Consider the following 19,395-nt stretch of genomic DNA (forward strand, 5'->3'; position numbering starts at 1 on the left):
ATTATGTTTGTTTCCTAGTTGGGACCAGTGGTTCATTGTGTTTTTTTCTCACTTTTGTGATTATTTCTTTTCACTTCTTCATATCTAAGGAATATTCATCTTTCTGTATCCATAATTTTTGTTTTCTATTTTTGTTTGTATGTATGGACATCCTATGTCTTATAATAGAAACAAACTGGACATGTTGTAATATAGAAACTAACTGGACAAGCACATACAAATTACCATTCACATCACCCTCCACCCACTTAAATGATTAAAGTATGTACTTTAAATGTTATAGGATTAAACAATAAAGACAAACGAATAAAAATCTTCAAATGGTTAGACGAAAAAAAATATAGTATATGCCTTTTACAAGAATGTCATTGGACACCTACTTTAGCACAAACCTTAAAAGATGAATGGGACGGAGAAATCTATCTCAGTGGAGAACATACTAATAAACAAGGCATTGCCTTTCTGATAAAAAAAATAATATAGGGGTCACAGTCGATAACTTAAAGGAAATAATAATTGGTAGACAAGCAAGTATAGATATCAAAATACACGAAACACAAATAACACTAATCAACGTCTACGGCCCTTACATAGACGATTCCGCATTTTACGAAACATTACAATCCTTTATAATTAATAACCAAGATAAAAATATTATAATCGGTGGTGATTTCAATACTGTCCTGAACAAATTATTGGATAAAAAGAATGGAAACCTTTATACTCATAATAACATAATTGTAACCTACAATATGATAGATATCTGGCGTACAGTATACCCAAACGAAAGCAAATTCACCTGGCACTCAAACACAAAACCAACAATATTTTGTAGATTAGACTATTTTTTAATATCTGAATCTCTTTGCAACATTATTGACACATGTAACATAAAACCAGGATTTATGACTGACCACTCTCTAGTTGAACTTAAACTCCACAATATACAACCTGAAAGAGGCCCAGGATATTTTAAAATTAACAACAGCATTGTATTAGATACACAATATCAAACACAAATAAAACAGGAAATATTAAATACAGTTCAAAATAATAAAGATGCAAACCCAAACACCTTATGGGAAGTAATTAAAGGAAATATACGTAACACAACAATTAGATACACATCATTTAAACAAAAAGAAACACACAAACTTGAAACTGACACCATCAAAACCATTGAAACACTTGAAAAACAATTGCATCAAACAAACACAAATGATACCACCGACATTGAAAATGAAATAACATTTAAAAAAACAAATATTAGATGGAATCTATCATACACATCTCAATGGAATAATACTAAGAGCGCGTGCACAGCATGTTGAACACAATGAAAAAAATACAAAATATTTCGCAAACATTGAAAAACGTAGAAGTGAACAAAAAACTGTACACAAATTAGTAGTCAATGGCAAAGATATAACAAACAGAACTCAAATACTAGAAGAACAACGTTTATTTTTCGAAACCCTCTATAAAAGAAAAAATGTTAAAAATAACACCCTTTTTAAAAATACACATCACGCTTTAAACCAGGAGGAAAAACAACTGTGCGACGGATTGCTTAATGAATATGAATGTGGATTAGCCCTAAAAGAAATGCAAAATAACAAAAGCCCAGGATCTGATGGCATCACAATCGAATTTTATAAAATATTCTGGAATGATATAAAAACACATCTAATTAGTTCACTTAACTATTCATTTAACAACGAAAACTTAACTACGCTACAAAAACAAGGTATTATATCACTTATTCCAAAACCTGGAAAAAACTTAGAATCATTTTCAAACTGGCGCCCGATAAGTTTATTTAACAATGATTATAAAATGGCAACTAAAAGTATAGCAAACAGAATTTAAAAAAATATTACCATCAATCATTTCAAAACTTCAATCTGGTTTCATAAAAGGACGTTACATTGATGAAAACGTTCGTCTTATCCAAGAATGCATAAACTATTTCAACAATTCAAATAATCCTGGTCTAATATTCTTTGCAGACTTTGAAAAGGCATTCGATTCGCTTGATCATTCATTTATGTTCTCTTGCTTAGAAAATATGAACTTTGGTGAAAGTCTCATTCAATGGGTCAAACTATTCTATACCGATATTAACAGTATAATCATTAACAATGGCTTCTTTTCAAACAGTTTTAACATCGAACGAGGGGTTCGACAAGGATGTCCACTCTCATCATCCCTATTTATTATTTGCATCGAGTATCTATCACATCACATCCAATCAAATAAACACATAAAAGGCATATCACTAGAACCTGACGAAGAAATCAAACAATCCCTATTTGCTGACGATGCAACTTATTTTTTAAATGACAATTACGATTCTTTCCATAACCTTATAGAGTCGCTAACCCTTTACGTAATGACATCGGGTCTTAAACTAAACAAAAGTAAATGTACTGTGCTACGAGTAGGTAAATTAAAACAAAGTAATGTTCAATATAATAAAGAAATGAAATTTAATTGGACATCCGATGAAGCCACAACGTTAGGAATTACTTTCACAAATAATGAAAAGGATACAGTTCTAAAAAACATACTACCTAAATTACAGAATTTTAAAAACTGCTTAAAATCATGGCATCATCGTAAACTTACACTTATTGGAAAAAACACAGTATTGAAAACGTTTGCACTTCCTAAGTTAATATATGTATTTACAGTTCTCCCAAATCCACCAATTGATGTTATTAACGATATAAAATCAGCAATATTTAATTTCATATGGGACGGTAAGCCTGATAAAATAAAAAGAACTCAGCTAATTCAATCTGTAGAAAATGGAGGTATCCAATTAACGAACATTGACTCATTCTTGAATGCAATCAAATGCAGCTGGGTTAAAAGATACCTAGATAGTACCAATACGAGTAAATGGAAATTATTCTACCAGAAAATCCTAAAAAATATGGTGACTCCTTACTCTTTGAATGTAACATCAGCAATACTATCTTACATGAAATTGCAAACGAAAACATATTTCTGTCTGATGTTCTATCAGCGTGGAGTGATGTCACTCATAATTTAGAAACCCAAACCAGCAGTAAAACAATAATATGGAATAATAAAGACATAACGTCAAACAGTAAGACGTTTTTCTATAAAAACTGGTTTGAACGAAGCATTAAACATGTCGACCAATTATATGACTACAGAATTAAGGATTTCTATTTTTTTGATAATATATGCTACATATACGAAATACCTTCAAATAATTTTCTGAAGTACTACACACTAATCAAAAGCATACCCATACATATTAAATCTGAAATCAATACAAATAATACACCATGTACTCAAACAACATTTGTAGAAAACATACTTGGAAGAAAAAAAAAAAAATATTTTACAAACTACAAATTAAAAACCCTACAGAAAACTCCAAAATCAAAAATAAATGGCAAGTCCTTTTTGGAGAAAATGAACTAAATTGGAAACACATATTTACCATGCCATATAAAGCAACAATTGAAAGCACACTGAGAAATTTTCAATATAAATACATCCATAGAATTATAGCTACAAATAAATATCTCTATAAATGCAAATTATCTAACTCAAATCTGTGTGACTTCTGCAGTGAAAACATTGAAACTATAGAACATCTTTTTTGGGAGTGCAAACACATCCAGCCTATTTGGAATCAATTAATATCTTTTCTTGAACAACATCAACTAAACATAAAACTATCTTTCTTAGATGTAAGTTTCGGAATTAACTCATTGAAATCAATAGACTGTAATAATATTGTGAATTTTATGGTTATATTGATGAAATATTTTATCTTAAACATGAAGTACAGAAAACAAGTACCAAATTTTAATTGTTTTGTCCATAGTCTTAAACTAAAAATCCAGATTGAGAAAGAAATAGCCCTCAGTAATGACACATTACAAATCTTTGAACAAAAATGGAATCGGATTAAATTCTCATAATGTTTTGTCCACTAATATACATTTCACTCTAATGTTAGTTTATCCCTCTAAAATAGTTTTGTTTAATTTTTTTTTCTCAATCGGACAAGATCATTGTGAATATACAACAAAACACACAAGTCCAGTATGCTTTCTTCAGACTTCATACAACTCATCATTGTTCATAACTATTTCTCTGTTGTTCTTTTCTTTTCTCTCTAATATATATAGATATATATATATATTAGCATATCTTGTATAACATGTCTACAATTTATTGCTTTGTACAATCACTGTGTTGTATGCTCATATACATGTTTACATTGTATGTATGATATTGAATAATAAAAAAAAAAGTTAAAAAAAAAAAAAAGTATTTACTACTTTATACAAGCAATCCTCGTAGTTTCACAAAATATAACGACAACAACAGAGCTCTCCAAATTATTCAATCGTTTCGCGTTGCAACGCTTTATAACTTTCAGGTTTTTAAATCGTCGAAAGATGCGTATATTGGCTAGAGCATCGTAAATGTTTAGTATTACTGTTTCCTTACAAATATCATAACTAAAACGAAAATGTGCGAATCTGAAACAACTTTTTTTAATTTTGTCAATTTACCAAAACGTGAAAAGACCCCTTTAAGAACATAATATGTCTATATTATTTGCCAACAAATATTACCAAAAAATTTCATGTTGATCTTACTTAAGCAATTTTAGTTAAAGAGCGGACATCACTCTCTCGGGCGCCGCCCTTTAAAATATTCTCCAACCGTCAAACAAGCCACGCTTATGGCTTTTAAATGATAAGTTTTTAAGAGTATAAAAAGAAATTGACTCCGCGTCCAATTTACGAACTCACTAAGTTCAGTATTGCGTTGACTTTGGATATCTTATATTTAAAAAAAAAACTCAACTAATGACCGGTTTATAAGTTCAGTTAATATGCTGATACTACTGTGTTGCGTCAACGAGATTATTCTTATTGTGCAATTACATGTATAAACTCCATCTTAAATATCACGATTATATGCCCATTATGGAATTCTTTTGATACGCTATAATGAATGTTACTTTACACTTACGCTTTACCACCAAGGCTTATTATAATATTTATGACTTGCCTTTAAAACGCCATAATTTATTGTTAATCTATTTTGACACATCACCAAAGTCGATAACAGAGCAGTTAACGCGACCAGAAATCGATTTCAGTTAGGTAATCCCTATCGATAAGGCCGTATTTCAAAATCTTTTATACGTGTATTTATTTGGTTGCGTGAACAGCCAAAATTTGCAGGGGAATTTTTTCAGTGTTTCCCCAACCGATCGATATCGATTTAATGTTAAATTAAACAGGATGTTTAATTGTAAAAAGACAAAACGTGTTAAGACCCGCAGTAAACGCCACTCAGGATTAATTTTCACAACGTGGGAATGTCCATTCGCTATTTTGATAATCGAATATTGTCGTACAGGCAACTAAACAAAGCACATTGAAATAAAACAGAAGATTACACGCGACGCGAAGCTATGTAATTGGGTTTGCTTAACTGTTCCGCACCTGTCTTAAAAGCGTCCACATCGCCGTTACAAGAAACAACCATACAATATGGAGTATCCTTCGCACGTGAGTAGGGCGAGAGAACGTGATGAAAATGACGATGACGAACTAACACTACCGGAAGAGTACCGTTGTCTGCCAATACTGGCACTTCAAACACCATCGCGGAAGAAGCTGGCGAGTTTCTTGGACTCCGAGGGTGAGCCGTTGGTTGTCGAAATAGACTCCGAACCTTGTGACACGTTCAGTGATATATTCGGACTAGCCGAGCTTGCTGGAATGAGCAGCCAAGATATTGCACAGTTAAAGGTATTTAAAAAATACATTCAAATTGTTTATCATTCTCACTTTGTTTTGCTTTCGGTTTCATTATTTATACCGCATGCTTTCCCAGTAAATAGCGTGACCTTTTATATAACATAAAGACGGGAACACGTCCTTCTCGCATGTTACTAGTATTGAGCGGCATAGGAGCTTTATGGAAGGGTGTCGTGTCACATAAATTACTAAATGCCGGTTATTTGCTTATATATGTAATATGTATCGTTTCGAATTACAGTTTGAATATGATAATATTTAACATTGATGCTCCTTAAACAGAAATCGCAGAGCCCAACGCTGAAATTTCTCGAGCTTTGGAACAAAAACAATGCCACGGTCGGAAATCTTTGGAAGTTCCTAATGCTTCTAGAACGCTATGACGTCATCCAAGACAGCAGAAACACAGTTTGTAAGTGAGCATAGTTCATCTAAGACTTATGGTTCAATGCTTTTTTTGAATTGAGGCCCTTTATCAATTTAGCCAAAGATATAGACGTTAATTGTCCTTTGTTCAAATGTTCCAATCTCATAATTCAGTGAACGACTGTAACGTTTATGGGCAGCAAATTCCACACGAAGACCTACCAAGACCGAATATGTCAGGTGTAGACCTGTCGCAAAAGACGAAGTCCAGTGTAAATCTGAAGCTACCGACGAAATTAGCTGCAAACCTTCCACAACCGACAAAGTTCGGTGCTAATGGCGGACATGAAGACGGTAAGAATCAACGTGCACAAACCATAAAAAAGAATTCATTTATTCTTTTTTCGAAGGCATTTCCTATTGACTGTTTGCTTTTTTATTATTTAAAAAATGCATTATGTTCAATATGTAGAAGAAACTTTCACCCGGACATACGCTCACGCGTCAAATTTGATGGGGGGGGGGACATTATGTCATCCGCAATATGACTATCTCGGACAAGAGCTCATCCGTTTATTTCTAGCCCTGAACAAAAGCTCACCTTGGTTTTTTAAACTGCTTTCAAAAACTCACCTTGACATAAGCTCCCTCGTCATATTAAATAATGCTGACTGTTGAGGTTTAAGTTTTTGAGATTTTGAGTTATAAGAGTTTGTCATTAGTGTTATCCGTGTGTTTCTGTATTCGTTAACATGTAATGAGAGAAATAAACAATGAAGTTCATTTTGTTTTAAGCACAAATTGCAAAGCGTTTGTGAAATAATCCAATGAATACATTAAGAATGAAGATAATGGTAAATGACTTAAACGTTTGATAGCTTTTACAGCTCAGCTTATGTCCGATTGAAACATCGATTGGTACATTGTCTTTTGTCTGAGGCCAAAAATGACAGTCTCTCACAATAAAATGTGAGGGTGGAGCTTATGTTCGAATGATTTTTTTTTATGGCTGTTCACAATATTTGCTTAATAAGTTTTGTTGTTTTATAATTCGTCTATCATTGACTCTACGCCCGAAGTATATTTAGTAAATATTTCGTAAATAGCGATTTTACATGTAGCTTACGCATTTGAATTGCAGAACAGTTCGACTGGTACGACGAAATGAATGTCGATGAAACCAAGTTCAGTACAAAGGACGATGGTAATACAATCTTTTTGCCCCTCTCCTTTGTTCCATTATCGGTTACGACAATCTTGTTTATGACGTTTAAACATTTTTCAGTAGAAGTGTTTTGTTTACACCTAGTTTATGAAAGTAAATATGTTATCGGTCCTTTGCTTGTCATCCTATTATCAGCCGCCCCCTGTCGAAATACACCCCCGCAACTTAACTTAAAATTATTTTATCATTTCCAGATCTAGGCTGCAACAAAGTAATTTTGCTTTGTTTTTGTTTTTCTTGACGTAATGTATAGTCGTTGTCTGTCACATTTCTTTTGTTTAGTTTCAAAATAAAAGCTGAAATATTCATGTGATTAATATAATACTATGTATGTGTCGAACATATATAAGTTTGCACGCTCGAAAGCCTGGTGGTGCTGTGAACAGGTTTTCTGTCGCTCGCTAAATAAACTGAGTTCTACACCTACCTAAACCTCTCTATAATAACAAGACTATCGGGTGCTTACGATAGTTTAATTCCTTATGATGACATTGATTCGCTAGGTTTGTACAATTTTAAGTGTTTTGTTGTTTTTTATTCTAGTTTAAATGATAATATCGCTATAATTCTACGATAAGGCTTCTGTAACATATAGTTAATACCGATAATATGTATTGATATTCGAACATTGAAGTACCGTGTAAACATAACAAAAAAATATCCAATTATCTCAGTTTGTAAAGTGCTCGACTGCAGATTTGAGGATCCCCTTTCCCTAGCATCACTTGTGCGCGGATAGGTAATACAATATTTTCTGAAACAATTCGTCCTTACATTTGATTCAAAATTGGCAGAGCTTCGTCAATTACTGGCATGTACACAGTTACTAGTAGAGGAAAAGTAGCTTATCCAGAAAAAGTGGGATAATGTAAACATGCCGCAGTGATATGAAAGAATACTGATGAAAACGGTAAAATATCTAATCCAGCAAAATCATCAAACTAAACACAAATGCAAAAGTGGTTGTTATTCATGGCGTTAAAGTAATAAACGCGTTAGGATTTTGATGGATTTCTGTTGTTTCAATTTACAGGCTGTTTAGTAAGCATATTCATCAGTTTTAAGTCAGGTTCGCAAACTAACTTAATTTTATTGAGATATCCTCTTTACTATTTCCGAACTCAAAACACTTGTTTTATTTCCCAGTTGAAAACAATTCGAAGACCTTTTACGACGCCTTCGTGTGCTTTACTGATGAGGATTTTGCTTTCGTCAAGGAGCTGATCAATGAACTGGAGGGCAAGCGTGGACTAAAACTGTTCGTGCCGGGTCGCAATGATCTACCTGGGGCCGCAGAGTGCCCGATCAGCGCTTACTTGATTGAAAAGAGGTTATATTTATAACGAACAAATTGAGTGAAATGTGTAATTTACTTAAGAACCCTTACTTAAATATTCATTTTCTTTGAACAGTGCTGTAGCTCGTTAATATTTACCTGACACAGAACTCTATGTATAAACATATAGAACGACCATAACGAAGAGTAGATAAATGTCCGTACTGTAAACTAGTTTAATCAAATCAAAGTTTATACGGTGGGAATTCAATGCATTCTAGATGACGGGAAAAACGGAATTTGTACAGCGCTCGTTTTAGAAAAAAAAATGAAAATTAAATCAAAAATATTTTTTCTGAAATATTAAGGTAGAAAATATTAAAGTTGGAATAATAATTACCTGTCATTAGTTAAACTTAACCAAGTGAAGTACTCAAAATAACTTATTCATACTGAAATTACCACTTAGAGACAAAAACAAATATTGATCCAACAAACAAAGGTCCAAAACGTTGTGTCTAAGGCGAAGACATTTAACCTACTTTAAGATTGATCGCCAATGTTCGCGGCATATCTAAGAGGCTTATTTAATATTTTATGCACCAAAAGTCACGTTAGTGAATAGAGACGTTTTAAAAGTTTGGAATTTAAGCAAACACCAGGCCATATCCGCAAAAATTAATACAAAATCGAGAAATACTAGCTTTAATGGAGATATGGAATCGATCCTTTCCACATTTTTTAGAAAGTACGAGGATTCATCAGATATATAATTCGTTTTATCTACATTGTTTATGCGTGAATAATTATAGATCGTAGACCACATTATAAGGTTATTTAGTTTAATCGGTCAAAACATTTGGAAGATGTTCAAAAACGGTAGAAAAATGTAAACGAATTATTATACTTACAATTGAGGATTTTAATATACATGAATATTAAAACCGCTGAAACCTCTTATTTGTTTACGCATTTAGACTACTACTACTACTACTACTACTACTACTTCTACTTCTACTACTACTACTACTACTACTACTACTACTACTTCTACTACTACTACTACTACTACTACTACTACTACTACTACTACTACTACTACTACTACTACTACTACTTCAACTACTACTACTACTACTACTACCACTACTACAACTACTACTACTACTACTACTACTACTACTGCTACTACTGCTACTACTACTACTACTACTACTACTACTACTACTACTACTACTACTACTACTACTACTACTACTACTACTACTACTACTACTACTACTACTACTACTACCACTACTACAACAACTACTACTACTACTACTACTACTACTACTACTACTACTACTACTACTACTACTACTACTACTACTTCTACTACTACTACTACTACTACTTCTACTACTACTACTACTACTACTACTACTACTACTTCTACTACTACTACTACTACTACTACTACTACTACTACTACTACTACTACTACTACTACTACTACTTCAACTACTACTACTACTACTACTACTACTACCACTACAACTACTACTACTACTACTACTACTACTACTACTACTACTACTACTACTACTACTACTACTACTACTACTACTACTACTACTACTACTACTACTACTACAACTACTTCAACTACTACTACTACTACTACTACTACTACCACTACTACAACTACTACTACTACTACTACTACTACTACAACTACTACTGCTACTACTGCTACTACTAATACTTCTACTACTACTACTACTACTACTACTACTACTACTACTACTACTACTACCACTACTACACCTACTACTACTACTACTACTACTACTACTACTACTGCTACTACTACTACTACTACTACTACTACTACTACTACTACTACTACTACTACTACTACTACTACTACTACTACTACTACTACAACTACTACTACTACTACTGCTACTACTACTACTACTACTACTACTACTACTACTACTACTACTTCTACTACTACTACTACTACTACTACTACTACTACTACTACTACTACTACTACTACTACTACTACTACTACTACTACTTCTACTGCTACTACTACTACTACTACTACTACTACTACTACTACTACTACTACTACTACTACTACTACTACTACTACTACTACTACTACTACTACTACTACCATTATTAGTATCATGATAAGATATATTGCCATCAACTACAACAGTAGCTACAACCACTCTAGCAGCATTATAACTATGTTAACATAAACGCCTAAACATGTTTCTTGACTGCAGGTGTCGTAAAATGCTGATTATCATATCCAACAAGTTCTTGCGGAGCGCAAAATGCGATTTCCAGGTGCAGTTTGCTCGAGCCTTGTCAAAAGGTAGGTCTAACACTGGACAAACAACAATAAACCACCTCGATATGGTCAAACCCCCCAACCCACTATATATAGCATACATGTCTTACATACATTTTTCTATATCGTCTGCAGAAAAAGCAAGAATTAGTAATACATATTCTTCAAACCATATATAATATTAATATCATTTTTTTAAATAAAAGTCTAAAGCTTATAGGCGCCGTTATGTTGTTTTGGGTTTGAGGGGCTGACTATTTAACCATGCAAAACAGTGCACAACAATTATGTCGGAATAGCATGATACCGGTACAAAATAATTTGTTATTGAATGCTTGGACATCAAAGGAGTGTTATATCAACAAAAAGACGCAAATGAGCGAATTCGACGATATACAGAAATACTTAACTGACCATGCAATCGAACTGGTAATATTGACGAAAGATGGAGAACATAATGAACGGGCTAATTGATAAACACACAGACCGAAGGAAGAAGAAAATTATTCACATGCAATATATCCACATCGATTGTTTGTTTGTCCACGTGTTTATGTTGTTAAACATTTTTCATGCAAACGTGTGTTTTCATATACCGATTCAAAAATAAAACTACGCGTTGTCAAATAGGACATTGTTCGACAACTGTTTTCTAATTAAATTAAGTTTATACTATTTGTTCCAGGTTTACGCAATCGAAAATTGATCACCATTGTTTATGAAAAGGGCGTGTTCATCCCGCGCATCCTTCGCTACCGGGCCCACTGCGACTTCACTAAACAAGAAATGAAGGAGTTTGTCTACTCAAAGCTCGTGCACGCCATTACCGATGGAGCAGGAATTTCGGACATTGAGGAGAAAGAAACTCTGGAAAATTATTTACAAGACAGCATGGGGTTCGCATATCCAGATTGCCGCAGATGGAAAGACGATGACATTCTTAAAGACGCCCCTTCGATTGAATACAACGACCTTTCTGCGACTGGACTCAGTGACTTATCTCACACAGAACCAAAACTTAAGTTGGACAAACGGTCTTGTTCGTGCAATATGTTAAACATGGATTTCTCACCTGTGGAGATGCCAAGGACTGTTAACAATATGAATATCACTGAATTAAATCGTTCTTTATCCACAGAAAACAATGAAACTTCACTCACTGAACCAAAATTACCGTATCAAACTTTTCCAGAGATGTGTGCGTCGTGGGATGGAAACACTGACAACGCGAAGTGCAGTAACGGACATGTGAAGAAAAAGAGCAGTATTAAACACTGCATTTTTAAAACGTTTAGAAATATTAAAGAAAGAATTCTAAAAGGCAAGTATCATCCAAGGGGAACTAATAGTGACTGTTCACAACAATATCTTAGCAGTACCAGTTGTAACCTTTCATCTTGCCCGGATAATAACCATGTGTTCCGTAGTGAAGATACATTGGAATCATGCAGTAACAGATTATCTTGCCCTGATAACAACCACGTGTTTTCTAGTGAAGATACATTGGAACCACGCAGTAACAGTTGTAACCTTTCCTCTTGCCTTGAAAATAACATTGTGTTACCTCGTGAAGATATATTAGTTCCAAGATCTGGTCTCCAGGACAAATACCAGGAGCCTGTAGAGAATTCATTTCATGAGTAAGAAACTAAGCATGAAATTTATTCCATGTTGTTAACAAGATTAGGAAAAAAACGTGTCCATATAAAAGGTTTTTGAATCATCTTGATTGTGTAAACCGTTGTCACAAAATAAACGACGGGTATAAACTATTTTCATTTTTTTTAAACGGACTGTAAGTCAAACTGTAGACCACACAAACATTCGTTGGTAAAGTATTGTTCATATTGATATCGTTTAATGATATTTTTGCGTCTTAAATACAGCAGTTTTTTTATAAGATACATGTGCATGCAAATCATGTTTGTATATCGTAAAATGCACATATAAATTTAAAAAAAAAATAATATCATTCTCTTTAATGTTCTGATCACCTTATTATTCGTATGCACTCCAATAATGTATTTAAAAAACGAGAGCTCCGTGACATGATTAACGAAGGCTCGATGTGCAGCCCTTAATCGCACCAAATATCCATGATTGTCAAATAAACGAAATGTGGTCAACATGGAATGTGATAAATGCAATGCACGACAAGATCTATCCAAGCAATGCAACAAATGGTCGTAAGTGTCGTTTAGACCCATATATGACGTGGGTTAGGATCGTATGACCTTACACAGTTTGCCTAGATTCAGTAACCCATGCGGTCTCTCTTGCGCCTAATGAAATCAATTTTACGCGATGGGCAATACATGTATTGTTTTGAAACTTCATAAAAACAAATACAATGTGATTGTTGTCGATGGATGGGTACATACAAATACAAAAGTAATTAAACTGCTAAAAAAACAGGAAGTCTACCGAACAGGCAGCGCGATGCACCTTGATCCAAATTACAGACACAGTCCTCTTGACACGAATATGTATAAATTAAGTGCTTTTCTTCACCAGCTTAAATTTCGGAGGGCTTCATTGCTGATGAATTGGTACAATTTGCTTCTGCATACGAATGCAAGCATAGTTTCAACGTTGGTTTCCTTCCTTTTCATAAGTGATTTGAAATTTCTATAAAACCAGATACAAGATTATATTGCCAGGATGCAATAGTTTTTTTGTGGGGTCGTGGTCATATGGTAGGATGTTGGTCTACGAATCGGAAGGTCCCTGTTTGCTTTTCCGCTCAGACCGCGGAATTTTCCTGAGCAAAAATATAATTGCACATTTGCTCCTCTCCACCAGATCCTGCGCCGAATGCAAACGGACTATTTATATCCCAATGATGCATGGTGTATTTGTGAGTATTTCGGAGTGTGTATGGTCATTCCGAACATTCCTACCTTATAAGCGAACTAGACGTTACGTTCGACGAATCTGGAATTCTAGGTGAAATATCAAGATATTAGGTTTTAACTGACACATATTCAAGTTTTTTGTGGTATGGTGCTATGGGAGCCCCCTTGTGTTGGTATGGTGACCTAAAACCAAACTCACTGTATGATTGCGTGAACATATGTACATGTTTCTATATTATACACCCCAAAGAGCGCCTAACATTGTTTTCAAATGGATCAAGAACTGGTCGTAATTTAGTGTGACGGTTAATAGCCGTTCATAAATTGGTGCGTTAGTACCACCAGTTTTGACACGGACATTTAAAAAAAAAAGTCGACACATGTCATACCCCAACAACGGATTTTTAAACCCCGAGTTAACGATTTTGGTACATATTTTATTACATGTATTTGCTGACTTCAACTTCAAACTAAATTGCAATAACCCTCATGTAATTACGTTTGACAAAATAACAAATGAATAGTATATAATCAGTATAATTAAGTCAAAAATGCTTGGTGTAAACATGAATTATCTCTTTTGTTAATTATTCAGGTTGTATCGAAAAAAATGTCAATAGGAACGATTGGTAACGAAATACTATCAGGGATGTTTACTTCACAGTTCAACTACTGAACAGGTTTTCATCGAAGTTCGTTGTTATTATTATCTGATTCAACGCAACACTCCTACAACATGCCTCATGTTGGCTTTCATTTCTAGTGTAAGGTTGATCTCAACATAACCTTAAAATGATTGGAGTATACTTTTATGTTGATCTGTCAAAAATATTTGAATTTAATTTAAGTAAGAAAATTTAATATAGAATGCATTTTGTTTTGTTTTTGTTTACAATAATTCCGTATTTATTTCATCGTTTAATCACATGTTTATATCACCCCCACCCACGTCCACCCAGTTCGTTTAAGACTCTGTTAACTCTTACGAACTTTTCGTCGGGTTAACACAGCAATTTGATGGCATTTATTTCGTTGGTAAAATAGTATAGGCAATTGTGCTTAAACATTGAAAAACCCTGATTTTAGAAACGGAATAACTATGGTTACAAAGAACTCAGTTTAACATTGTAAATGTACAGTTTTCGGATTCTATCTTTTATGAAGATGTATTCGTATATATCTTTTCAAAAGTGATCACTTGTTATGCACAATGACTTTATAAACTTAAGCACATACATTTGGCTTGTTTACAGCATAGCTTTTAAACAATATAGTTTTGCAATAAACCCGTTCTTAAATAATGTAAGTGCCAAAAGGCTGGAGTGTCTAATTGCAATGTATTTTGTTTCTAAAAACCCGTTTTGCAATAAAGCCATTTTGCACTGACATTATTTCATATCTTGGTTTTCATAACCTTAGTCCGAAATTGGTTAAATTCATTCTCTATAAACATTATGTAATGTTGCATCACATTGACTCATGAAATTGATCTCTTTCGATTTCTTTTATTTGTTGGTCGTAACTTAACACTTCTGTCTTTTCATCCTTTAAAGGGGCCTTTTCACAGATTTTTGGCATTTTTTTAACTTATTCATTAAATGCTTTATATTGATAAATGTAAACATTGGATCATAAAAGCTCCAGTAAAAAATCAAGAAGAAAATTAAAAAAAGGAAAAGAAAATTGCCCGGAGCAGGTTTCGAACCAGTGACCCCTGGAGTCCTGCCAGAGTCCTGAAGTAAAAACGCTTTAACCTACTGAGCTATTTCGCCGAGCACATATTCTTCATGTATTTTATACCTTATATAAGCAATCTTCGTAGTTTCACAAAATTTAACGACAAAAACAGAACTCTCCAAATTATTCAATCGTTTCGCGTTGCAACGCTTTATAATTTTTAGGTTTTAAAATCGTCAAAAGATGCATATAATGGCTATATTAGAGCATGGTTAATGCTCAGTATTACTGTTTCCTCACAAATATCATAACTAAAACGAAAACTTACGAATCTGAAACAACTTTTTTCAATTTTGTCAATTTACCAAAGCGTGAAAAGATCCCTTTAATTCAAATCAATTAGTATATGTGCTATGAATTTATTGAGAAACGGGTGTATTGCAAAACGGGTTATTATAGAAATAGTATATTGCAATAAGACAGTGTTAACCGTTTTGCAACAGAAGTTTCCAAATTCTAGGTTTTCTTCAATTAAGTACGAAATCACTTTATATACACATTCTGTGTTTTTTCATCACATTTAATCATGTCTTTCATCGTCTGTAATTTGTTGGTCGAAAATACACTTCTGTCTTATTTTGAAAAAGAAAATCCGTAAATACAACATTTGAAACTTTCTTTCACCGCTTCCAATCATTTGGAATCAATTAGTATATATGTGATGTTTTGGTCTAAAAACGTGTGAATTGCGAAATGGGCAGTAACACAAAAATTCACATTGCAATGAGCCATTTCAAGACGTTTATTTTTCAATAATATTATTGTGTTTCTGGGTTATCTTGACTTAAGTACAAAATTGATTGAAATCACTTTGTATACACATTTTGTTTTATCGTATTATATCTCACAGTTATATCTCTCTTTAGAATAATATTATTTAAATACGACAATTGAAACTTCCGTTTTACCGTTACCAATCTATTTGAAATAATTATTACATGTGTGATGTATTTATTGCAAAACGGGTTTATGGCAAAACAGTTTTTTTTATAAATCTAATTACTATAGACATTCCAACCCGTTTTGCAATACCATTATTGCAAAACGGGTTTATTGCGAAACGGGTCGGAACCATTGTGTCACACCGGTCTTACTGACAATAACGTAGTGACGTCACCTTTTATGTATAGAATGGGTTGGAACAGATTAAATCGAATAAAAAGTGTATCGCCCAGCACATGCATATATGAAGTGTAATTAACCGTTATGAGGAATGCAACATTGTGTGAGGATCGTGTTAAATATATCTATTCTACCTTTGCACTTTAAGTATTTCTAAAACTTCACACGAATCTACCATTCGCAGTATATCAGTGATACCTTATTTATGTTCAGTCAAGTAAAGTGCGCTTATATTTTAAATAGCCAATTAAATGTAAGCAGGTATTGATGGGATACTACTTTCTACAAAAATTATTGCTTGTGACAAGAAAATGAGTGTCGTCTACTTATATTAAATAAACATATGCTTGTTAAAGTATAGTCTTTCATTTTTAAGTGTTAGTCTGTAAGATTTAGTAGCGTTATTAAATTGTTCTCATTCTCCAAACGTCAGTAACAGTTGACAAAGGCTCCACTTCTTTGTTAACCCTTTCAGTGCGGGAACCGAATTTTAAAGGCCTTTGCAAACAGTTTGGATCCTGATGAGACGCCACAAAACGTGGCATCTCATCAGGATCCAAACTGTTTGCTATTCTGATAATATTCTTTGAAAAAAATCGAAGAAAATGCTAATTTTAGAAATTCAGCAGACGACATTTTAGCAGACGACAAATTTCCCAGCATGCAAAAAGTTAAGGTAAATATAAATGAGCTTGGCTCTTGGAAAACGGTGCTTTATGCATGTGCGGTGCGTAAAGTGTCGTCCCAGATAAGCCTGTTTGGACTGTCAATTAGGGATCATATTTCCCACCTTAACTGCATTTTCAATAAGAAAATACCTCATTTAAACGAAAAATACCATAAAAGCGGAAAGCATGTGCGGACGTCACATGCTAATCAGGGACGACTCTTTACGCCTTTGAACTAAGCTCCGTGTTCTCAGAATGGGGCTCATAAATTGTGGCAATCCATTTTCCGAGAAGAAGAAAAATCGTCAAAATCTGCATGAAGTGTTAATTCTTCATTTTGCTAATACACAATTATTCAAAGCTTGATATTACGATTCGAAAAATGCAATTCCAAGTAAAATATTTTACCAATTATACACATTTGAAAAAGGCAGCAACACAGAATTCTGACATTCAGGAGTTGTAACATCATTTCGCCGTTTTTCACGAAAAATGAACTGATTTAACGACACCTCGTGGAACTTATCAGTACAATATCTAGTTGTGCATGTGGTCGCCATGTCGTCGTATGGGTTTTTGCAGAGTTATGGCTCTTTGAATTATTTAGCATACGGGACCTTTTCTTCGGTAAATCTCTGAAACTGATAGTCGGATTTTTACGAAACTTCAAATAAATATTAATTCTAATTAGGCATTTCGTAGGAATGACGTCATCATTAGATATCTTGTTGAGTTTTGTACTGTTTAGGTGTTTCACCTAACATGCCTTTCCCGTGATTCGTTTACAAAATATTTATTTTTAATCAACTATATAAATTTCACGGTAACAATATCAGCTGTCATTATGCCTGTCATTGAAATGCGCGCTTTGTGTAGATGGGAGTTTGAAGCCTTTTAAACCATGTTATTTCTTTTGTTTTTTTTATGATTTCATCATTGTAATATTGATATTGATATTAGTTAAACGATATGTTTCTAAAGGTATTTGAAATGTCATAAGCTTCTTAAAATATTCTTCTCACATTCAAATTTTCTTTAGCACGTAGCAATGACATTCAATTCTGTTAGCTCACAATGCTTTTTACACACGCGTTCAAAATAATTTCAAAAACGCGTACGTTTCATAATGATATCGGACTAATTCGGTTGTAAAAAGATGTGTACTTTGAAATTTGCCACCAACTTCACAACTTAATCTGAAACTTAAAGCACACATAAATATATAGCTCACTTTGCGAAAACGGGGCTTAATGCATATGCAGTCTGCACAGGCTTATCAGGAACGATAATTTCCGGCTGAGCTTGATATTCGCTAAGAAACAAAAAACTACCATACAAGCGGAAAGTGTCGTCCCTGAATAGCCTTGCGGACTGCTCAGGTTTATCAGGGATGACACACAACGCACATTTATTAAGCATTCCCCAAAGCGAGATTCATATCGCAAACGCGCCTTGTTTATTTTGCCTTATTGCCGATACACGAATCGATCGACTGTTTTCACCGTCGTTTTACAAATTTTGTTGAAACCATTTGCACTTCGGATTTATATTTTACCTTCGTATACGGTAATAGAACATGTATACACACGTGCCCCGTTGTGTACAAATACATGGAACATTCATACCTGCTTAAATCGACCATTGCCTATTTGAGATAACTTCCTGTTTTTCGCCTTATAAAACAGTATTTTTCGTATAACTGATTAGTCTGTATTTACTTGCTTCATGCTGCGACCCAGATTAAGATAAAAAAATAAGTGATTGAAAAAGCGCTTTATCGTTTAAGGTTAAAATCGTTTATAAAGGAATACAAATGTGGTGAGCTGTCTACGGGAAGTAACGGCAAGTGACGAATACTTCCGATAAACAGGGAAGTATTTAGAAAAAAACATATTTTCAATATTTGAGGCGGCTGTCTTTACAGAAGACATTGCGTGCAGATAAGAGCTTGAGATATTTATTTTA

The 19,395-nt window shown here is 33.7% G+C and overlaps 1 protein-coding gene across 1 annotated transcript; it reads left to right on the forward strand.

The window, feature by feature from the left end:
* The first annotated feature begins 5,086 nt into the window (after nucleotides 1-5,086).
* LOC127853685 (uncharacterized) lies at nucleotides 5,087-12,820 on the forward strand. Its single transcript, XM_052388401.1, has 7 exons — nucleotides 5,087-5,819; nucleotides 6,111-6,240; nucleotides 6,369-6,548; nucleotides 7,336-7,398; nucleotides 8,566-8,749; nucleotides 10,981-11,072; nucleotides 11,734-12,820. Exons 1-7 carry the CDS (start codon nucleotides 5,559-5,561, stop codon nucleotides 12,690-12,692), a joined length of 1,869 nt encoding a protein of 622 aa, XP_052244361.1. The 5' UTR covers nucleotides 5,087-5,558; the 3' UTR covers nucleotides 12,693-12,820.
* Nucleotides 12,821-19,395: the final 6,575 nt, after the last annotated feature.

The sequence above is a fragment of the Dreissena polymorpha genome, chromosome 12, assembly GCF_020536995.1.
Source record: "Dreissena polymorpha isolate Duluth1 chromosome 12, UMN_Dpol_1.0, whole genome shotgun sequence".
Taxonomy (NCBI): Eukaryota; Metazoa; Mollusca; class Bivalvia; order Myida; family Dreissenidae; genus Dreissena; species Dreissena polymorpha.